The sequence below is a fragment of the Lepisma saccharinum genome, chromosome 23 (assembly GCF_977018435.1).
Source record: "Lepisma saccharinum chromosome 23, izLepSacc3.1, whole genome shotgun sequence".
In the NCBI taxonomy this organism is placed as follows: domain Eukaryota; kingdom Metazoa; phylum Arthropoda; class Insecta; order Zygentoma; family Lepismatidae; genus Lepisma; species Lepisma saccharinum.
In genome coordinates, this window is record NC_139251.1 from 12,880,985 (window position 1) to 12,906,088 (window position 25,104).

General features: G+C 37.8%; 1 protein-coding gene across 2 annotated transcripts in view; it reads left to right on the top strand.

Annotated features, from left to right (window-relative positions):
* Positions 1-25,104, top strand: part of LOC145977842 (26S proteasome non-ATPase regulatory subunit 5) — a 66,652-nt gene that overhangs the window by 13,034 nt on the left and 28,514 nt on the right. For both annotated transcript variants that reach the window (XM_083110165.1, XM_083110164.1), the window contains exons 2-4: positions 688-832; positions 9,071-9,313; positions 16,126-16,378. In XM_083110165.1, coding sequence (XP_082966291.1) covers positions 688-832; positions 9,071-9,313; positions 16,126-16,378 — 641 coding nt within the window. The remainder of the gene's footprint in view (positions 1-687; positions 833-9,070; positions 9,314-16,125; positions 16,379-25,104) is intronic.

Here is a 25,104-nt window from a genome sequence, read left to right on the forward strand (position 1 = left end):
GGTGGGTTTTAAGTACTAATCTAGATATGTTTGTAATAAATTATATGTAGAGGCACATATTTTTGGTATTTAAAGAATCAAAATTTCGGTACAAAAACAGAGTCAATTTCGGGTTCAAAAGCGGTAAATAAAATGAAATTTCGCTGTTATAGCGGTGAAAAAGCACCATATAAAATGACATTTTGGTTTTAAAAAATGTGATTATAATACCAAATTTGATTTAAAAATTGCACTATTACACGAAATAAACATAGGCTATCCCTTCTTATAGCACATTAATTCATTACCAGAATATAAAGTTTATTCTTGTATAAAGGAGTCCATTTTTGCTTCTCAAAAATTTATAGCAGAATTAATCAATTTTCCATGAACTGCATAATTCACAGGATACTTCGGCCTTCAGAAAATGTTGGGTCGGTATATAAACAGTAAATGTCATGTTTAAGAATCTATTTCGCATTTTGCAGTTCATTTCGCATCATTTTGTGACAAAACAGGATAGAAAAATGCACCGCACACCTTTCAGAAACATGAAAAATTAACATTACAATGTGTTATTTCACATTTTGTGTTTTCGTCAAAAATGAAATATGCATGCCTCTAATTATATGCAATATATTATTATCGTAGTTCATTAAACAATCTATATTGAGACTAACCGTCTGTCTGTGTTGCTGTGAATTTTAGGGAGCTGATTAAACTAGGCTGTGAAGTATTGAGTCCTCTACTTTCAACCTTGGATTCAACTCTTGTTTTGCAACAGTACAACGTAACCATCCTGCAGGCATTGGGACAAGCAGCTCCTGAAGTGAAAGAACTTGTACTGAAAGAGGTAAGTACACCTAATTATGTGATTGACATTTTTTGATATGTTATGGCATATTGTTTGGCACATGTACTTACTTTCTTACTTACTTAGTTGCGTCCTCTTCTACCTGCCTGTGTCGAGGGGTTACAGAGAGCTCTCCAGACATTTCTGTCTAACGCCTTTTCCTGTGCCTCTTTCCATCTTATGCTTCGTTTCTCCAAAATCTCTTTGACACTCATATTCCATGTCTTTCTTGGTCTTCCTTTTGGTCTTGTTCCTTGTGGACGTGCTTCCCATATCTGCTTTGGCAGTCTCGTCTCACTCATTCTGCTCAATTTTTTTTAATTGGTTCAAAGCATGTAAATAGTAATACCTTCATTAATCAATGTAATTTTATTAATTTTGAACATTTGCATTGAATCATACAATAGAGAGAAACAAGAAGAAAAGAACATATTGAAATACCAAACTGAAACGAATGAGCATGTGTTGGGTGAAATCTACCCAGGCAGTGTTTCTACAGGCCTGCTAGCAGAACTAACGAACTAACTGACATGTGATTCAAGATCCAGACACTTGGAAAGGTACTGAGAAGGGGGCGTCAGACAAATATCAGAAGTTATCAAAAAATATATTTCAAAACCGGGTTGCTAATTTTTACCCATACTCATGTCCTTACGGGTTAAGATCAATGATTAATTACTAGTTCAGCAGTATTAGTGCCTAAAGTTTGTTGTTATGTCACCCAAGGAAGGGAGTGTGTTTTAAATCACCTCCAAGTGATGTGTGTGTTTCTGCATGTTGGTTCCTTTTCATATATAAGGTATGCTCAAATGAAAAGAAGACTGCGGTCATATCTAAAGAATATTATAATATAGAATATTTGCATTACATAATATGTGAATTTCAGTTAATGTGTAACATGATACCTACACATAATTGCCATTGATATTGATGCACTGATCCCAGCGCATAGGAAGGGAGTGAATGGCTTCAATGTCGAAACTTCTGGGTTGCTTACGGATCCAGTTTTCCACAGTGTCATGCACTTCCTCGTCAGGTGAACCTTTGACATTTCAGTGATTGTTTTAAGAGGCCGAAGATATGGGAGTAACATTGGGAAAAAATGGGGCTGTACGGAGGATGTGTAAGGACTTCCCATTGGAATGTTCTCAGCAGGTCGAGGGTCTTCTTGGCCACATGTGGCCTAGCGTTATCCTGGAGCAGCAACATGCGCTTGTCCGCGTTGTGCCAAGTCCTTGGTGCTTTCACGTCACTTTCATAATGCTGACACCAACGCAATATGGTGCAACGTGAGAGACACTGCTTTCCGTAAACATCCTTCATCCTGCGATAAATTTGTGAAGCATGCTCGCCTTCTGCATGAAGAAATTGGATTACAGTTGATCTGGAGGAATACATAATGCACTCGTCCCCGCAAAACAACTCTCGCCAACTGAAGAAACAGCAGGCAAAACCATTCACTACACCTGCAAATTGGGGCAAACACTGCACCATCTATCAGCAAACATATTTACCTTCTTCGATTAGATACAACGCCACTACAGCAAAGGAAGGTCTCCTTTTCATTTGGGCATACCTTATATTTTAAGTTCTCTTCTGTTGTCATCACTATAAATAACCCAGGCATAAACATATATTTTTGTCACGATTGTTACCATACAATAACAAACTTCCACAGTATGTACAGGAAATCAAGAGGGAAAAACTTTTCTCAGTAAAGTTTTTCTCACTGAGAAAAATGCCCTCTTGAAAAAACAACAATTTCTATCCAATATATATGAACCATGCATGGCAGGTTCATTGCTGTCACTGTCATTTATTTTTTCTATAGGAAGCATACTAAAACCAGAGTATGGTATGGAAATATCATCATGCCAGTAGAAACTCAAGTCATAGGCTTTCTCTCGCTCCTCCCATAAATCATACATGCATCACCATCCCTTCATATAGCATATTCTGTCTTGCTTTTGCTTTAAAAAAGGTTCTTGTTGTGTCCATAGGTATTCACACTCCTGAAGGCAGCCCTTGCATTGATTGGTTGCACACTAGCGGCAGCGTATTCTAAAAAATTGACGTGGTTTATTTTAACAAGTCTTGTTTTTTGTCTATATTTATTATATATTAATTATGCGCAATGAAAGTAAAATACAAATGCAGGCATACAAAAAAAAACAGAAGTTCGGCAATTTCTACATATGATATTAGTTGGTTTACTGGCACTAAACCAGATAACATGGGAGAATATGCCACTGCACACTAGCATACTAAACATTTCGTTGACTTGTCAATGACAGCCATGGCTACTTGGAAATTGCTATTTTTGGAGGACTCGTGTCAAATTTTCCACACTGTGGCTGTGCAATGTTGGGCCTCAGGCTATGTGATGTGTACTGGTTCGAGTCTCCTTGGGGGAAGCGTATCAACTTTTCTCTTGAGGTTTTTTGGACTGGTGGTCACCCACATTGTGAGTTGATTGGGGAGCTATGAATGAGTAGTGTGATGGTAATACAACAACCGGGGGTTTGTTGTGCTGACTTCACGTCACACTTTTTTTTTCTACTATGCAATGGTAGCAAGCTCCATTAAACACTTAGACATTTGGACTTTACTGAGATTGATGCTACAACAGAGACGAAGTGGAGTAAAATGTGGTTGCATTAGGCCTAAACTGTAGGTAACTAATATTTTATCTTGTATCTGGGTTCAGTATGTTGCAGCTGAACTCAGTTATTCTTGTACTTAAACAGCAGTTTTTGCATGTGCCACAATGATATGGTAGGATTGACCTTAATAAAGAAATTCAGTGTAATTTTATATTAAGTGTTATTATGAATAATATAATTATTAAATTAGATGATACTAAACCTACAAATATAGAGGAAAAAATAATCAAAATTTTATAAAAAATAAAGAAAAAGCATGTAATATATACAGGATGATTCTGTATTATCACAAATAGTTACTGTTTCCAGAACAATTTCGGCGGAGTGGTAGAAGAGGTACTCCAACTTATTTTTAAGGGTGCCTTTTTAATATTTCCAGTGTTCCATGTCATAAAAAAATATAGATGAAAAACTGTTGTGGTGGGTTTTCTTTTTTTTTTCCTCAAAGTAACACACTCATGGGGAAAATAAATTAAAAAACAACTTTTGAAAAACTTCCAATGCTCATATTTAATTCAAATTCAAGTGTGTCGTACCTTCATGCACACATAAACAAACAAATGATAATAATTACTAAATATCATTTTTTGTTTTCAATAAATTACTTGTTAAATGCCACCATGAAGTGCTGGGACAGCTGTAGTCCCAACCATCCTCAACAGGTTAAACTTTATTAGCGATATGCGATCATATTTCCTATGCAACAACTCCTAAGTTAACAGACATAAAGAATCATGTGTCTGTGAAGAATCAATCAAATTTACAATTTTCATGGTAACATCCTTTACACTACCTAAGGAAGGTACTCCCCACTGGCACAGTGGTTGCATCGTCACCTTGTAATCAAGGGGTTCTGGGTTCGATATCTGCTGGAGGCACTTAGTGGTTCGGATCCCACTTTAGACTGTAGGTCCTGTCCCGATTAGTCTTACTGTGCGGAAAGTGGACTTAAAACACCAACTCAATCAATCAACTTCCTAAGGAAAGACATCTAGACAGTATACATTTACACCTTTTACTTGATGACTAATCATTAGAGGCACATGTTTTTGGTAAATAAAAACAAAATTTTGGTACAAAAACTGAGTCAATTTTGTGATCAAAAGTGGCAAATAGAATAAAATTTCGGTGTTATAGCGGTGAAAAATTGGATCAAAAGTGGTACATAAAATGACATTCTGGCTTTAAAATGTGAATATCATCCTAAATTTGGTTTAAAAACTGCACTTATTACACAAAACAAACATATCCCTTTTAATAGCACATTTATATAGTTACCAGAGTGTTAAGTTATTCCTGTATAAAGGGATCCATTTTTGCTTCTTAAATAATATATGCTTTACGGCATAATTAATCAATTTTTCGTGAATTGCATAACTCACAGGATAAATCAAACTTCAGAAAGTGAAGTGTCAGTAAATAAACTCTAAATTTCATGTTTTACAGTCTATTTTGCATTTTGCAGTTCATTTCACATCATTTTGTCACAAAACAGGGTAGGAAAATGCACCTCACACCTTTCTGAAACATTAACATTACACTGTGTTATTTCACATTTTGTGTTTTTGTCAGAAATGAAATGTGCATGCCTTTACTAATCATGGAATGACCATAACATTTTGTTTTCTCATACAAATTTACAGAATCAAACTCCTGAGAGTTGAAATTTTGAAATTTCACTTTATAGTTTCAATCAGAATTGCATTAACAGAATAAGGCTGTCTTTAGACGAAAGCATTTCCTTTAACATTTTTTGTTAGCATAAATGCTACGTAAATGCTTCCAAAGATCTTATAGCAGATAGTATTTTACACGAAAGCATTTTATGGAACATTTCTGTTAGCTTTTTCAATTACAATGTACAATACATACAGCACGAAAGGCACGTCGAGTTACACCGTCAATGCTTTGTGCATGGTGTTTACAATTGAAAGAGCTAAAATATTCTTCCATACATGTACAGTAAGTGTTGTAAAGCATGTATTTAGTTGGTGCCATTCTTCTCTACCTAAAACTATTTAATACGAAGCGATATTCCTCTCGGTTGAATAGTTATCGTCGTTGAAAAGTGTGAAGTGATACGTTGTTTACATCTCGCGCGACCACCATTACATGAGCACTCGTGACCATGAGGTCGCTTCTGATTGGTTATGCTACGAAAAATGCTACGGCAATAGAGCCGGTTGTATCCTTGAGAAATGCCATGAAATATGCCATTGCATCTGAAATGCCATAACATTTCTCACTTTACACGGTAACTATTTGGTCACGGCATATAAATGTTAAGGAAAATGCTTTCGTCTAAAGCGGGCCTAACCCATACTACCTAGGCATGCTCAGTATATATCACTTGGAAGTGAGAATAAAGATCAGTGAAGTGAAGCGAAAGGAATTGCTCAGATAACATTGTGTCCTAGCCTACACATCTGATTGTTAATCACAGTGAAGGGGATTAAACTCCCTGCTTCACCAAAACTAAGTGCAATTGTAGAAGGACTATGAAATGATAAGTATGTTGTATTTTTCTTGTATTCTAAAATCCTAATATGCAACCACATGGGTGTATTTTTTCTTTTCTCTGTAGGTTTTTTATTTGTTTTTGTGCTACTTTTTTCAATTGTGATGATGACAAACCCAGGAAATTTGGTGCAGAGATCAAGGTTCTTTTATGCCATATTTATTTGTTGGTTAATCAGAGCATTGAAGATGGCAAATCTTTTAAGAAGATGAAGGAACAAGCCCAGTTAAGATCCATGTCTTACCCAGGATTCAAATCTAGGAGTTGTGGCTTCGTTGCACAGTAACCACTGACCCAAATGCTGGAGCAACTCATTTGCATGAGAAACTGAAAACAATAGGAGGAGCCAATGACAAATTATAATCTCAGGCTATTTAGAAAATAAGTTCCATCACACTGTGAACAAAAATGGCACATGTTTTTCACAGTCATTATAGCCATATTGCCAGAATTTTTACACCAGAAACTACAATCTATATTAACCACAATTGTTAAGGCACCTGTCGCACAAATGTTTGTAGACCCTTATGAAAAACATCTACTTATCATTCCCCTTACAACCCAGAGACTTGCATCTCTTTCTACACCTGAAGAAGTTCCTCTCAGATTGATGATGGTGAAGAACTGAAAATTAAAGTACACAGTGGAAAAGAAAATGAGAACGAAACATGAAATATTGTTTGAACATTAATTGAATCTGTAAAAAAGATTTGGTAGTATACTGTACGTATATGAATAAAATGAGGAATAACATATTTTTCAACATGTTCCCCCCCCCCCCCACCTTTCCTCCTGATTTTCACTCTCATGGCAATTTTGGTTATAATATGACTTGTTCTACAGGCCTTTATTCTGCACTTTGTAATCTCTCTTACCCATGGATTTTATTTACTCTAAACAGACACCTAAAGAATGCATGTACTACAGAGTGAGTCAAAAGTCATGCTACAAAGGAAGTTTTCCATGTCTCGTTAATTTTCCGTGAATGGTTGAATGTCCAGTTTCCTGGTGCATGGATCGGTTGCCGTGATCCCGTTGAGTGGCCACCACGGTTACCGGACCAATGGATTTTGTCCTTTTGGGGTCATTTAACCTTTTGAGTCCCAAGGCCATTTTCACATGTAAGCCTCTCGGTCCCGAGCTGATTTTGAGCAAAATGCAGAGTTTCAATTAAATGAGTGTAGATCGGAGACTAATTGCCCTAGAGAGATGAGTGATATACCGTTGTACGCGGAATGAACCATAGATTCAGACTATATGAAATTTATGCAATTTCGGTGTATATGTGGTGGGGGCTAACTCTCAAAATTCCAAAATTTCGGAAAAAAAATTGGTTCCCCCCCCCCTTCCTCAAGAAAAAAGTACATGACAGTGTCGACATGCACATGGAAATGATCACTGACATGTAAGGAACACAAAAATATTTGCATTATTATAATATGACCAATGTAACTTGAGTTGTACCCCCAAAAGGAATGGTCGGCACGCCACTGATTCAAGCTTCAAAATGCTGCGATACCTTGAAATGACTTTAGCTCAGAGACTATTTGCCCTGGAGATATGAACGATATACCGTTGTACGCAGAATGAATCACAGATTCAGACGATATATAATTTATGCACATTTGGCGTACATATGGAGGGGGAAGGGGGGGAAATCGCCTGAAAATCTTTTTTAAAAAAATGGGGTCCCCCCCCCTGGCCCCCGAAAAAAAGGATATGAAAAGTTCAAAATGCACATAGAAATTATCGCTGGCATGTAAGAAACAGAAAAATATTTGCATCATTGTCGTATGACCAATGTAACTTGAGTTGTACCCCCAAAAGGAATGGTCACTGATTGAAGCTTCAAAATGCAGGGGTACCTTGAAATGACTATAGCTCAGAAACTAAATGCCCTAGAGATATGAAAGATATACTGTTGTACGCAGAATGAATCACAGATTCAGACGATATATAATTTATGCACATTCGGCGTACATATGGAGGGGGAAAATCCCTTCAAAAATACTTTTCGTAAAAAAATGGTGTTTCCCCCCGCCCCCCGAAAAAAAATGTAAAAATGCACAAAATGCAAAATTTATGCAAATTTGGCGTATATATGGAGGGGGAAGGGAGAATACCCCCAAAAATAATTTTAAAAAATTGTCACTTCACCCAAAAAATGTCCTCGCACTTGGGCACAAAATAACACTTACGCACAACATTCACGGACGAAAAGCTAGAACGCAGTGAAAAATTAGCGCCGATTCTTGCAGCTGCTTGACATTCTATTTTTAGACAATGCAGGGTAACCTGTGTTCAACCATTCTCACCAGATTCAACAACCAGTCTTCCCCCTCCCCCTGCTTGCACCCTCACGGAAAACTTTTTGACATCGAATACTGTTAATGCAGTTAATAGGAGGGAGTGAAAAAGCACTGCTTTAGAACAACAAAGCCGGTCTTCCTTTGTCGGCAAAAAGTTGACCTTGAAAAAAGAGGCAAAAGGGAAGTCCCTTTTCCCACCTTTTCCCCTCCATTTTCATGAAGACAAAAAAATGCAAAAAAACATTTCTGTTAAATACATGTGTTAGGAAAAATATATATATAAAAAAAATCGAAATTCTAGCCAAAAATAGAAAAGTTATAACGTAAAAACTACGACCTTGACACAGCGTCTCGATCGAGATACTTGGGACCGTGAGGCTTACTTTTGGGTATCTCGATCGAGATACTTGGGACACAAAAGGTTAAAGACAGTCGTCTACTCAGTTAAGATTCAGAACATCCAGCATCAGAAGGAACACATTGTGTAATGTGCCGATGTGATTATGCCGGTCGTTCTGCAAAAGGTTCTGGAGAACTGGAAATGTCACTTGCACAAATGCATTAATGTTCAAGGTGCACACATAAATCCCTATGTAACCTGACTTTTGAAACCCTGCATGTTAAAATGTCCTGCTAACTGGTTGGATAAGCAGGTACTTTTTTTTCAATATATTAAGGACTTTGAATTCAACTTTCTGCCAATACTCTGTACATAGTTGAGAACTACATTTCATATTAATCTTTTCAGCTTTTGCGAGCAGCCAAAAACGACATGGGAGTGAATCAAATTTGTGAAAACCAGAGATTGTTGATTGCAGCTGTGAATTGCTTGGGAGATGCTGAACTGTCTGTAGCACAGCTTGCCATATCCCTGTTAGTTAACATGGCAAAAACTACAAGAGGACTCCACACAGTATTCTCAAATCAAGTTATGGAAGCACTGAGGAGGCAAATGGAGATAAGTGACACAGTTCGATTCAGAGTCTATGAGGTGAGTGCATTTGTATGTATTTGTGTGTGAATTTGCAGTAAGGGGACGACGATTTCCTAGCTACCAATTAGGACTAACCTGTCATTTTGACGGGTACGGTTTTTCATTGCAATATTTTCCACTGCTGTTATTCTGAGTGTAAAAGAACTAAACTGTGTTTTTTTATTTGTTTTATTTTCACACCATTATAACAATTTATTACAAATTCTGCCTCCCAAAGTTAAAGTGGATAATAGATGGTTACATAAGTACTCCTCCGTTGTTGCCGTGCGGTCTGTGCTGTGCTTTGGACTCCCAACTGCGGGATGGCATGGGTTTGAGTCCACCTGGGTTCAGTCTGGGTTTTTGGCCTATGTATAGGACCTGTGGCAACCCAGCATCGTGAGGAAATAGACATTTCAACTCTAACCTAAAATATCATTTTAACTTTATCACTGCATGCCATTCATTTTATATTAATGTTATGCAAAATAGTTTGTGTTAATTCGACATAGTTTGCTAAAAATTGACCTTAGAAGTTGTACCAGATTGATGATATACGTCACGAAAATTGAAACGGCCTCTGATTGGATATTGCAGTTATGAAGTTCTCTTTGGCAGTGAAAACGGTGTGCAAGAAGGCAATGCTCCTCATGCTTGTAACGCTGAACAGAACACTACAGATTTTCTGTGATTTTCATAATTAATGTTTCTATTATAAACAGGCGAAAGATATACAAAATCCAATTCCAGTGATCTAACATGTGTACATGCATTCACAGTAGCTTCATGTTTTGGAGAAATGATATTGTAGCAGACATGAGAGGAGCAAAGACAGCGAGTTAAGATTTGCAAGGGAAATTTCACACATTTTACATTTACTTCGATTATTGACAGCATATTCAAAATCAATCAATATTATGCTGTTGCAAGACTTTTCTAAGTAGCGATCGTTCCTAATCTTCATTTATTATTATTAGTAGTGGTGGTATTACTGCAGTGCAATAAATTTACCTGGAGAAAAATGTTACAGTGTCTGTTTGTACGATGATACAAACCAGCATCTTTTTATTTTTTCTGCGTATCCGAAAGTAATGTAATGTATATGAGCATCGCAAGGGGCAGGGTGTTCGAACCGATCCGTTGACCACTTCCTAGAAGTTGGAATCATTCATTTCAAGTTACAAGAAACAGAAAGTATGTTATTTTTATTGTTAATAATAATAACAAATTAATTTCATTTAGACATTATTCCAACCAAGTGCGTTGCCAGAATTTTTTGCAGGAACTCTGGACAATGATAAAACTTGAATAGTAGAAGTAATAACATCAATAAAAATGTATAAAATTAAAATTATTATTATACAATGATAAATATTATAAACTAATAAAATAAACCAATTTTATTCCAATTTTCATTATTATTATTATATAAATGGGAACAATTTTCGACGTCCATGATTGCAACAGAAAAATAAAGTGAAAAATGATAAAACTTGAATAGTAGAAGTAATAACATTAATAAAAAATTATAAAAAATGAAATGATTATTATACAATGAGAAATATTATAAACTAATAAAATAAAATAAAAAGGTAAAGTGCTCCCCTGTGCTTAGCACCATGCCCCACACTTCCTTGATCCGGTCATGAGTGGGGGTGATGTGATCAGCATCATACCCCTGACCGCCTTTACCCCCCCAGGGTTTCCCCCAGGTACCCATGCCATTCGACGCTGGGTGGGCACCGAGGCTGCTTCCAACGTTAGAAAAGTTCCCGGATTTGAACCGGCCGGGGATCGAACCCGGGACCTTGAGCATGGTAGTCAGACGCGTTACCGACAAAAAATTAAAAATACAAAAATATTTTATTACTTACGTAAAATGAGTATCTATTTTGTATACCGACAACGTTTCGGGAATCACTGTTCCCTTCTTCAGGTCCTATATTTCAACTATCCGAAAATTGCCATAGCCTCGTCAATTCATACACTCGTCAGGAAAAGGAATTGGTACATTATGGTAAAGGTAAAATATTTGGAAAACACTAAAACCTTTGCTTTACCCATGCTTACTGCTTTTTGTTAAAATTAATCACTATAAAACGTTCCACTTAAGAAACAGTGCAAGTTAAAACTTTAAAAAAAGTAAAGATGCCCCTTTTCATGCTATTCCCATGCAGACTGCCTGAGCTTTCCCTATCGAATCAAGAGTGTATAGGACAAACAGGTAGAATCATGAGCATACGTTGGAAGGAACATGATAAAGACATAAGGGAGGAGGTTCCCCGAACCGGACTATCGGAGCACATTATAGATGAAGTACATCAAATAGAAGTACGAGAAATAATAAGGGAAGAGGAGAATTGCTTAGGAGGAACGTCTATGAGGCCTCGTACATTTGTAGAAATAAGAGAGAATAAGCTTAACAGAGAAGATGGAAATATAGACGAACTATGGATTGAACTGCTCAAAAAATGGGAGAAACGGGAATACGAGAAAATTGGATTCCAGGTCACCTGTGACGTAATACACGAAGCCCAAGTTGTACGCAATGTTGATCTTGAAATGATGTAACGAGGAGGAGAAATGTAGGGGCAAAGTAGGGGAGGGGAGAGTCGACACGCTAGCAACCTCACGCATTCGATAGGGAAAGCACAGACAGTCCGCATGGGAATAGCATGATAAGGGGCTTCTTTGCTTTTTTAAAAGTTTTAACTTGCACTGGTTCTTAAGTGGAAGGTTTTATAGTTATTATTTTTAACAAAAAGCAGTAAGCATGGGTAAAGCAAAGGTTTTAGTGTTTTCCAAATATTTTACCTTTACCAAAATGTACCAATTCCTTTTCCTGACGAGCGTATGAATTGACGAGGTTATGGCAATTTTCGGATAGCTGAAATATAAGGCCTGAAGAAGGGAACAGTGGTTCCCGAAACGTTGTCGGTGTACAAAATAGATACTCATTTTACGTAAGTAATAAATATTTTTTTTTTTTTAATTTTTAGAAATACAAAAGAATATACACTTTTACATAACTTTCACAGACCAAGTTTATTTTTCTTGTAGCTTATCATTGATGTGTCGTCGCCATGCAAATCACAACCAAGTAAGTCGCCTTTTTCCAGTCGTGGGTACATGGAGGAATAACTTATTGGGGCATCTGGTACTCGTCTTTGTGCATAATGTTAAAATGCACAACTTATAATTCTTTATTTTCCATTGTGATATCAACAACACTAACCAACTACAAAATTCAGGTGGCTCGGCTCTTGTAACTCACAAGATGGAAACTTGTTGTTTCTGCGCAAGGCAACGGTATATTCTTATTTGTAATGTTAACTCGGTGGAGAAAACTGTGGTAAAGCGCTGACAGTGGTAACTACCACTTCCGATTCTAGTAATTATGTTTCTTTTCCAATCAATTATCTCATAGCAGGCACAGACATGCCCTAATACCAAATGAAGCCAACACAATATGCAGACGACAGTCACAACATGGCGCAGGTGTGTTTTGTGCGCAACGCTCAGCTCGAAAATTGGAAAGTCAATTTTTTTTACCTAAAAATGAAGGCACATGAACGTGGGAAATTGCAGGGGTTATTTGTCAATTGTATAGATTTTAAAAATGGTCTTAAAAAATTAGTGGAAATGTCCATTGGGGAGGGAGACTGGCAGTCGGGAGATAGGCCAAGACCCTTTCCGAGTTGTTGAGTCACAGGTTATTATTAGAGGGATACATAAAAAAAAAAAAAATGATCAGCCCAGAAGTACTGTGTTATTCATATTCAGTTTTTGTTACTGTGTTTATTTTTTAAAGAAATTCACAGTGACTTAGTAAAAACATGCATGGTTTCATGTTGGCTGTCCGAATTATTCCGTGTACCAGTTTTTGGGGGCTACAATTTTGGAAAAAAAGTGCGGATTGTAGAGTAATGTATGAAGATCAAACAATATTCAGATGTCTTGGAAGTAACAGTTTCTTACACAAAATTAATTAAAGCGGGTGTTAAATGAATTTTGTACTTTTAAAGTGTGTGGACTAAGGGACACATTCATACAGTCACAGCCACTTGTGGGTTGTAACAATTGCATTGAAAGTCAGTGGGATTGTTACAACCCAGAAGTGTCCATGTCAGCATAATCTGAATCTTCACTGTCGGAACTAATTCATCAAAATCAGAATGTTCATCACCTGATTTATTTGTAGTTAGCAATTATTCCATTTCTGCTTCTGTAAGGTAGTGCAGATAACAAAACCTACTGGTAGATGCCGTCTCAGGAATTCCTGTAGTCACATGGTTTGCAAGATGCAATAACAGTAATGATTCACACCACTTCAGATTCTTTCTGTAGATCCCACTCAAGAATAGGAATCAGTGTGAAATTAATTCCTTTCAGTTCCTACTTGTCCGCAAAGCTTAAATATTCTAAGATAACCTGAGGGTCATTCGGAAAGTAACTTCCGTTTGGGTATAAAATAAACACCAGGACATTGTGAGAGTTTTTATTATATACAACTGAAAGAGACAACTCTAAGCTATTTTTCTACATAAGCACCGTTTCTGTTGAGACCCTTGTCATATCGGCGAACAAGGTTTACAATACCCATGTCAAAGAAATCTGCCGCCTGTGCATTCAGCCACGAGTGAACTCATGGCAACTGTGTTTTGGGACAGAAAAGGGACACTGTTGTTGGAGTTCCTGGAATGAAGCACAACAATCAACGCCCAAGTGTATTGCGAAACCGTAAAGAAATTGCGACGAGCAATTCAAAACTGGCGATGAGGCATGTTGAGTTCTGGCATTGTTCTCGTGCATGATAACGCTCGCCCAAATACTGCTGCTCGAACCAAGGACCTTCTCCAACATTTTCAGTGGGAATTGTTTGACCACCCTCCTTACAGCCCAGATTTGACCCTTAGCGATTATCACCTCTTTCCACAAATGATGAAGTGGCTAGGGGCACAGCACTTCAACAATTACCAGGAGCTCAAGGACAGTGTTACTGCATGGCTGAATGCACAAGCGGCAGATTTCTTTGACATGGGTATTGTAAACCTTGTTCGCCGATATGATACGAGGGTCACTATTTATATTTTGAGCCTAACAATGAAAAAACAGGAATTTGGCATTGAAAACTGCTTTATTGTTTTTCGAATTATTGTGCTTTATGGTCAATACACTTTTGCATTTGTTCGAACCATTTGTCAAAGCAGTTTTTCCAATCTTCTTGAGACACCTCCATAATATGGTTTTTGAACGCATCAACGGCATCTTCCGCCGACGAAAATCGTTGTCCACGCAATTTATTCTTGACATTCGGGAACAAGAAGAAGTCTTTGGGTGCCAAATCAGGATTGTACGTGCGGATGACCCATCAATTCGATTTTTTGACTGTTCATAAAGTCGGTTGTTAGACGAGATGTGTGACAGCTGGCATTGTCTTGATGAAGAATGATCCAACGGTGTTTGTTTGTTTTCCGTATTTGACCGAAGACCTCTGGCAAACAAATTGTTATGTACCATTCAGAGTTGACCATTCTACGTTCCTCTAAAGGCACAGTTGCCACATGACCAGTTTTCCCGAAAAAACAGGCAGCCATTTGTTTCGATGTGCTTCGAGTGCGAACAACTTTTGTTGGATTGGGTTCATCTTGAAACACCCATACAGTCGACTGCTGATTACGTTCCGGCTCATATGCATATATCCATGATTCGTCACCTGTTACAATCTTATATACGTCTTTTGAAGCACCACGATTGTATTTATTGAGCATTTGTTTACACCAATTGACGCGAGCGTCTTTTTGAGTTTTTGTCAAATTGTGTGGGATCCAACGAGAACATACCTTTCTCACAGCTAAATGATCATGTAATATTTTATATATGCTGGTGGAACTAATGCCTATGGTTGCCTCAATCTCACAGTATGTCACATGACGATCTTGCAGTATTAGGTTTTGCACAGCATCAATGTTTTCTTGAACAACAACTGATTTTGGACGACCTTCGCGAATCTCGTCGGTGAGCGAATGGCGGCCACGATTAAATTCGTTATACCAGCGTTTCACAGTGGCAAAGGATGGGGCTTCATCGCCAAATGTGGAAGTAAGTTGATCGATGCACTCTTGTCTTGATAATCCACGTCGAAAGTCGTAAAAAATCATCGCATGTAAATGTTCACGAGTTAATTCCATTTTATTGTTGTCACGCAATCTCCAAGGCAACATAAACAACACAAATGAAGCTATTGACAAAACATTTGAAGTACGTTATGGTCAATAATGCCAGACGATTCCGTGCAAACGTCAAATTGCGCCTAACTTCAATCAGTGTTGCCAAGGCTCAAAATATAAATAGTGACCCTCGTAAGTGTCTCAACAGAAACGGTGCTTATGTAGAAAAATAGCTTAGAGTTGTCTCTTTCAGTTGTATATAATAAAAACTCTCACAATGCCTTGGTGTTTATTATATACCCAAATGGAAGTTACTTTCCGAATAACCCTCGTATTTTCAATAAGAAATATAGAGTGATTGTATGCTATGTAGAACCTACAGGTTCAGCATGGTGGATGTGTATTTCACAGAACCTAGTATTAAGTCTCAGCAGGAAAGGATTATCTAAAGTTTCTGAATTTAATTTCTGATATTATTCTTTAATTGTTGCCTATGGTTTTATTTTATCTTCAATCCCTGCAAAACACAAAAAGAAATTCAATGTAATGAATCAGGTTTTTGTCACTATCTGTGTATCAGAAATGTCAGAATAAGGTGTCATGAACAATGACATTATAATGATTGTGTTTTTGAATATTATTTCTTGTAATTGGTTTTAGGTTGTGTTGACTGTAGCTACACTCTCGCCTCAAACATTTGAAGTTGTAAAATCTACAGACTTCATATCATCTTTAATGCAAGAATTAAATGGAGATGATGTGCTGCTGCATTTAAATGTTTTGGAATTATTAACTAAACTGGCTTTGTGTGAGCATGGGTGCCAATTTTTGGAATCTGATGGAACAATAGCAATGTTCGCCGACAGAATTACCTCCATCGAGGAAGACCCTCTTGGTTCTATTTTGTTACCAGGTAATGAGATTTTCTTGAGATGTTAATGGAAATTGTGGCTCAATTGATGATCAAGCCTGTGTCCTTGACATTCTGTGCCAATGTTGTACAGTCACAGACACTTCTGGGTTTGTAAAGAACTCATTGACTTACAGTGGGATTGTTACAACCCAGAAGTGTATGTGATTGTACCAAGTCAACCACCAAACTTAACTGGCTGTTTATTTAAAGCTTGATAAGGATTTTTTCTTTTCTTAAATTAAGGCATAAATTTTCATTAAATTCAAGATTCGTACTTGTAGAGTTCAAATACTCAAAAGATTGAAAACAGAAATCTGATTTTTAATATAAATGCATATTTTACTTATTTTGTTTTATTTTTGTATTTCTTGTAATCATATATGCAGTGTTTCTGATCTAATTTCGTAATATTATGCAAAAAGGAAGTTCACTTCATAAAATGAAAACAGGCATGTGTATTGAATCATTATCTCCACGGGCTTTGTGTTGACTGAATGCATTCATGTCTTTGAATTAATTATTTCAGTTGAATTCCAGATTACTGATGCATATTTTATTTTTGACCAGTTGAAGACAGTGTTTGTTGACTATTTTTGTTAAGTTTTTGCTTGACCTGGTTATGAATCAAAGTTTCTGAACATGAGTAACAATTTCCATATGGTTATTAAATTTTTGCTTTGTGTTTGATGTCACTCAGAGGTCTTTAACTTCACTTTTTATGAGATTTGGATATTAAATGTGGTATGAAGAAATGTTGAGTGTTTTATGTAACTTTGCTGCTTTTTCTGGGGTTGAGATCTAACTTGGTATTTTCCACCAAAAAATCACACCAGATCTTCCATTCCATAACCCAGGGGCCTTTCCAGGCAGGCAGGGCACATTTTTGGGGGGTTGGGGAGGGGGGGGGCAGTTAACCTCTATATTCCTCTGTAAGGTTTTTGTGAAGAGTTCCTTGACATAGAGTAAGTAAATTGTTATAACAATGGGTCACTATTTGGAATGAAATGTAACAAATTCGGATCAAGATGTCTCTCCAAAGAGCATTAAATACTCACTACATAGGAATACGAAAAATCAGCAACATATGGAAGAAATTACATGAATTAAAAAAAAAACCTCGATTACTGAGGTGGGAACCCTATATGCTTGCAATAAAACTTTTGGGTAGATACTGGAATGGTTAGCAAAATGTTACACTGTTAGCTCTGCTATAAAGGGCATGAGAAAGGAAGCATTGCCAAACGTACTTTCAACAACGACGGTGAAATCCCCCTTACTGCTCATCAATAACAAAATAAAATGAAGAAGTGAAGATACTAATTACAGAAATGAGAGAAAATAAAATACTTTTTTTTTTATTTATAATGATGGAATATTTTCCTTCGCACGAGGAACTGTGATGACAATGATGGTGAATATCTATCTCCAGACGAGCGGCTGCTCCTTGTCTTTTAATAGAGGGAGGGGGCATGGACTTCGATTCCACACAAAGTTATTTAGTGCAGAGTAGTTGATTCACTATACAGTAATATGTCAAATGTTCACACATTCACACTTTTAACACTGGGGGAGGGGGTCTTGCTTCTCTTCCTTTCTGTACCTCACCATGCCAATAATGAAAACTAATATTAATGTGTTATGTCTTTGTATAAGAAGTCCACTCTGCGGTTCTTTAAACATGCAAACTTCTCGATTACTCTTTTGTTGAAGTCAGGAATTTCACGAATAAGTTCCTTTTCAATAGATAGCATGGCCAATGCATTTAATCTCTTCTCCTTCATGGTGTTACGCATAAAAGTTTTAATGCGCTTTAGCGTAGAGAAACACCTTTCTGATTCCGCAGTGTTCATGGGAGTGGTTACAATAACACGTAACAGCTTCACAATTTCAGCGTATACCCCTTCTAAGTTGTTATGAAGGAAGAACTGAAGGAGGGAGGTTGCTCCACTACTGATTCTGAAATCTTTTGTCGTATACAACGTAGTTAGTTCAGTTTTCAGCCGTGGCTTATTTACATAGAAAGGAGTATGCATCAACAGCAGCGTTTACCTCACATTCAGGAAATTTTAGAGCATATGTCTCAAACTTATTTGAGCTAAAAAGTGTTGAAGCAACAAGATGCCCTGTGAATGAGAAGCGTTCATGGGCTTGCATTGTTATGGTATCGCAAACTTCTAGAGATGCCGCTCGCTTCGCTGTTGCTGAGTTCGATTTACGCCTACGTTTTGGATCACTTCCTTCCTTGCATGAACGTTCTCTTCCAGATATGCCATTTCTCACGTCCGTGACTGCATTTTCGAATTTGTTTATAGCAGCATGTACTTGTACTGGGTCCGTGTTCGTTTTCTGAACTTCGGCGTACAAGTGGTCAACATGCGGCATGATTTTGTGAAACAGTGATAGCCAATACATAAAGATGTCGTTTTTCAATTGATAACAAAAAACAGCTGCCTCTCGAATTGTCACACAGTCGAATTCGGCACTCTGTTCTATTTTTTTCAAGACATTCAATAATTTCCGTCCTGTATTCAAATATTGTGTTCACCAGTCTGCTATTGAAATTCAACCACGTAGGAATTATCCTGGGCAACTGCTTTGATGCAACTGATTCTAAAGCAGCAATTCTCTGAGGTGACCTCAAAAAGAATGATGCAAAGCCAGTAAGATGCATGAAGAATGTCCTGACCCCCACTTATATGCAGAGTAGCATGTTGCATGGTGAGATTGAATTGATGGGCATAGCTATGAATAAAATATGCATATTCATAATGCTTCCTAATAAGTGTTTGAACAGCTGCATGTTGCCCACTCATTACAGCTGCCCCGTCGAAGCACTGAGCAATTAATTTATATGGCTTATCTTTTAAGAACTGACCTATTTCAGATAACAATATTTCTGCAATATTGTTTGCTCTGGCATGAGCAAGATTAAAAAATCCCCAAAATCGTTCATAAACTTTTCCAGATCTCTCATAGCAAAAAATGAGAACAAGTTGTAGCTGTGAAGAAGAATCTGTAGTTTCATTAGCCTGAATTGCAACAAAATGAGCATTTTCTATCTGAATGCTTATTTCTTCTCTTCATACTTCCAAAATGCACTGTGCTTGAGGTTCCCTTAAATACACTATCAGACTCAAGATGTTCTTTTAATGATGAATCAAGTTCTGCCACAAAATTTACAAGACCAAGAAATATTCCTCTGTTAACTGAATCTGCAGATTCATCATGACCTCTCAATGCACACTCAAATACACTGCAAAATGTAATGCAGTCTATAATAGTTGATAGAATTTTCCTGTTCTTGTCAACCATATCATTGTGCCGTTTCACTGCTATTCGATATGATGTGTCCAGTTGTTTAGCAATACTTACACGATCCAGTAATGCAAGATCCGTACATGCATTAATGTGCAATTCTGAAGATTCGTGGCTTTTTATCTTTTCTGACAAATGTTTCATGTCCTTTATACCTGTATGTGTCCAAACAAAATGCAAGGAAAGCAAAATAAAGCACTCCATTTATCGCAACCACAAAGCCACACTTTTCGTTGATACCAGTCCATGTTAAAATTCCGATTTACTTGATTTCCCTTACATGTTGTTGAATGCTGAATTGAAATATTTGGTTGATGTGGTCCTAGTCGCTTTATCTGCAGTTTCTCTTCCATTGTCAGTGAATTGAAAGGCGTAGATATTAAAGTTTCTACTTCACCAAGTATCCACTGATATCAATAACTAACTAGGAAGATGATGTAGTGTTAAGTTCAGTTACAACACTTTACATTGGCCATGTACTCCCAAAATAGTTTGTTTATACTTATGAAGATAATCTGCATCTAAAGTTATCTGGAACACAGGCACAATCACACAAATAAATACACACGTACAGTAACTATAAACCCTTTCACTCACGATAAACTAATTATTTCATAAGCGATCAATACACACACAGATGGAATGCAACGCAAACTCACTCAAATCCAAATCCGTATGCAATGGAAGGGAAGGAGGATCTTTTTGAAATCACTGAGGGACTAGCGTGAAGAAAAGCATTCAAAGAATTTTTTTTGTAGCTTATTGCTGCATCGTACTGAGGAAGGTGAAAGTACAAAGGCTGGAAGAACGAATAAAGTGCCTGCCAAGAGTTAAAAACACTGAAAAGTTAAGGAGGGAAACATGAATGAGCAGGGCACCTCGTCCACTGCCCAAAGACGGATACGAATTTTGCACTTTTCTATTGTGAGGGTATACCGTCCCTTACCTATGCTGTAAATCTTTGCCCTGAGACATGACATCACTGACTGATCCAGAGCTGAGATCGGACTCTCTCCAACAGGACGTAGAAATATATTAACCTTGCACAGGGTGCACGCAACGTAGGAGTTGAGGGAAATAACAAAAATTTTAGTTATATACCGATCGTCTCTTCAGATGAACTTTTTATGTTAAAATTGTTGTGGGGCAGTGCCCTAGTTGCCCTTTATCTAGCATCGCCACTGCCATAACCTATTGGGGAATATAGTTGACAACACTGCTTTTTTGCATGCATGTAGTGCATTTCAGTTATATATTTTTTAAATGATGAACTAAAGGATAATTTTCATCAATACTTAGCACAATTTTAGGTACAAGTCAGTATTGCATTTTGGAATCTTTCTGTTCACCGTGTTTTATTGCGATGGCTGCAGTGTCTCCCTGAAAAGGAATTTCTGGAGCAATTTTATGCTTTTCTTCTTATAATTGCACCTCTATCGAGGTGGGATGTCAACATTTTACTTCATGTGAAAGCCCTGGCATTTCCATCAAAAAGTAGACAAATCTCAACTCTATGACAAATAGTTATTATTGTAGCATTTTTTTATAACACTAACCATACATTTGAAAAATCTGTGCTTTAAAATTCAGTTTGGTTAAAAAATAAACATACTGTTTGACCAACATACAATGTATGTTTTACATTTGAGTATGTCATACCTTCATATATATACAGGGTGTTTTGAAATTCCCATTACAAACTTGTCTGTAAATGCACCATGAGTCAAATAGAAAATAAACAACAGATCAGGTGTTTTAAATCTCCAGCTTATACTTGATCAAAGAGCATTTATAACGAGAAGTCCAGTCCCAATAAACAAATGTTTACAGTGTTCCTGTATGGACAGGATGTTCTATCCAATCACATGTCATGTGAAGTCTTGAAACAGGGGTCATGTTTGTTGTGCAGTTCCAGTTGTTTGTTCAGCATTGAATGCAGGCTGCAACAGTTACTTGATCTGGCGATCACCAATGTCGATACGTGCAAAGCATGTTCTGGTACACCTGTTCAACAATACCTGGTGTATGTTGATTCTCTTGTGTCACATCCAGAAGTCCTGCAAGCAAATCTTCATCCAACTCCACACTGTCTCGTGGAGCCTACAGGAATAACTCAAGTGGAATTAAATCTACTGAGCAGTTGGGCCACCTCAACCTATCCATCGTACTCCAGATGTTTGGTCGAGATGATCTCTGATGGCATGTGCAAAGTGTGCTGGTGCATCATTGTGTTGAAACGACATTTGTTGCCAAATGCTCAGTGGTAACGTCTTCCAAGAACTGTGGAAATACTTCTTGCAGCAAGCTCAATAAAGTGTCCCCCATTAGGCAGAGTGGAAGAACATTTTGCCCAATGTAATAACTTCATATGATATCTTCCCACGCACTGATGCCAAACCTTTCCTGGAATCCATGTGGCATGAGCATTTTTGTCATACCTAACATGTCTGTTTTGGCCAGTTCAAAACAGCTTCACTGGTGTATTTGGTTCATCGGTGAAGAGAATTAGCTGTGGAAACTACCGCTTGTCTGCCCAAGTGTAGGAACCACATACAGAACAATTGCTATTAGGTTATCAGGCAGGTTAATTCGATGTTAATGTCCAACGTTTCGAGCACATACATTGCTCTCATCATCAGGGTATGTTGAATTGCAGAACAGTGCAAAGTTCTATTTGTGAGTGTGGAGGGGGCAGAACTTAGGTTCTGTCCTGTGATTGGCTCTTTCTGGATCCTGTGTTTTGTTGGCAAATGTCATGCTTTTGTGGAGAAGTGAGTTCCACGCGTAACAGCTGGAGTCCCACATCCCTGTTGAGATTCTTGCTTTTCCGTGATTGGCTATGGCTTCCTTTATTCTTCTGTCCCAGAAACCAGCACATTTTAATATGATCTTGGTGTCTTCAAATAAAATCCTATGACTCTCGTTAATGCTGTGCTCTGCCAGTCCTGACTTCTCTGCTTGGAAGATCATGATGTAGGTTTGATGTTCATTTCATCTCTGATGATTTTATTTTATTTATTTGGTGTTCTAAGTCCACTTTATGCACAGTAAGGCTACAGTTTAAAGTGGGATCCAAACTACTATGTGCCTCCACTGAATATCAAACCTGGGATCCCTTGATTACAAGGCAATGACGCAACAACTGCCATCGGGAAGGCCCTCATCATCTCTGATGAATGGCTCATCCTGTTTGTACAATGTATGGAGTCCCACATTCACGGGGGATGCTGTACACTCCTGGAATCCAGAGCTCCAGGTCATCGTTGACTGAGCGGAGCAGTACCTTGGTCTTGAGTGGCGGTCTGTGGATGGTCTTTACTAGGGATGTGCCGAAGCCGATTACGGATGTATGAAAATCGGCCGAAATTGACACATCGGTATCGGATTCGGCAAAAATCCGATATTTAAACCGGTACAGATTATACTAGAGTTTTTACCTTCTAATAAGTTTTATATTCTAGTTTTGTAAGATTTATTGAAAATTTGGTTATGATTCGTCATTATTGTAGAGTTTTTGTAATACAATTATTGCAAACTCATTCAGAGGATCAACCTAACTATAAATCGGAAATAAAAACAGTACATTGCTGAACCAGGATCTGCTGTTGTATTGGAAATTCAAAAATGAATATTCAAACCTGAAGCAAGTCCTGAGAAAATACTTGGGCATACTGCTGAATCAGTATTCAGTGATTGAGTGTTCAGTGTTGCTGAACAGATTTGAGATAAGAGAAGAAGTAGGTTACTTCCTGAAGTGCTTCCCAATCTCATGTTTCTGAAGTTGAATCTGGCAGAACAGGAATTCATTTTGCATTTCAAAGAACTGCTTGTGTAGTAATGTTAAATATCTAGGTTCACATAACCTTTTGTAGATGCAAATGTACATTCGCATCTCTTGAGAATATATATGTATATACATATGATATACAATAGAAATGTACATAGCAAATTTATTTTTGTCATGCTGAAAATAACATCCCATTTCTGTTTAATAATCTTATGTATCGGAATCGGTTAAATATCGGCATCGGTATCAGTTTCAAAAATTATCGGTGAGAACATCGTGCATGCCCTTGAAGCGTTGGATGCTCACATCTAAATAACCTGGCTGATAACCTGAGTTGACTTGTTCAAATCACATCACCAGGAAAGCTACAATTGCCACATACAGAAGTTTACACATGGTACAAAATTGATTGGACCCATCAAGTGTATCTTCTGTGCATGGTAGGTGGTAAGGACATAGTTGACGTGCTTGCAGAAGATGCCAGACGATGCTGTCAGGTCCAGGTACTTGTTCATGGTGTCTCTTCAGAAGTATGGCCTCTTCTAGGAGCACCACATGCCGTTGTTCAATGTGAAGGCACAGTTTCGTGAACTCGTTGAACAACTCTGTTAAAAATGGTGTGTGCTGGAGTCACATCATGTTGTAAACATTCTAGATAAAGGCAACATGAGGTCTTCCATTACATTGCGATTCACTGTAAATTTATGCATGTTCAATGAAGACTTAATGGCAAGTGAATTACTGTTCAACATAGCATATTTGCTAGGCATGTGGCATCAGGTGATCTTCCTCCTACTGTGAGGTCAAACATAACTCGTGGCACAACAGACCATTGAGGGCCCGGGCCTGCGTACCGACTGCTGGCCTCACTCCTGCCTGATCCTACTCACTCACTCACCTGGGTTGGGAGACCATCCAACCAGTTACAGGATGACGTGTGGTCAGCACGACGAACCCCCCAGTTGTTATTGTAGTTTTCCATGACCGGGTTACGCTACTCATTTACACCTCCCCAATGTCCCCGGTCCCATACACAGGCCTAAATCTCAAGAGGAAAGTTGTTACACTTCTCTCCCAGGAGATTCAAACCTGCGCATGTCCCATAGCTGGAGCCAAAGCATAATGCAGTCGCATGGCCATGGCGCGGGACACTGTGAAGTCATAAGCACCCCGTTTTTCATCAATGTGGGTTGTCTACCACAAAGACAACCTTGAAACCATTTCTTTGTTCACTGTCATTGCCCTTTCACCCAGCATGCCCGAATTTTGCTTCCCCCAACTAAACCCTTTATTTCTTTGATTTTGCTGTTCTTGCTGCATGGCATGTTTTCAGATATTGGTTCCTATTCAAAAACCCATCTGTTCGGTTCCCTCTACAAGCCCCAGGAGTTTGTAATAGGAATTTCAAATTACCCTCTATGAAACAACAAAAAAGACAAAACTGACATATTATCTGAAGTTTTCGACAAATGCCTTATTAATTGCTGTCACGTGGTGGTACAAGGGTTCGGACATAAACCATGGCAACTATTTTTTTTTTCTCAAGAATGCAGGACCAGCACAAGAATTTTGAAATATGCAAATGGAAGAAGACACTGGATTGAACAATGTATGAAAAATGTAG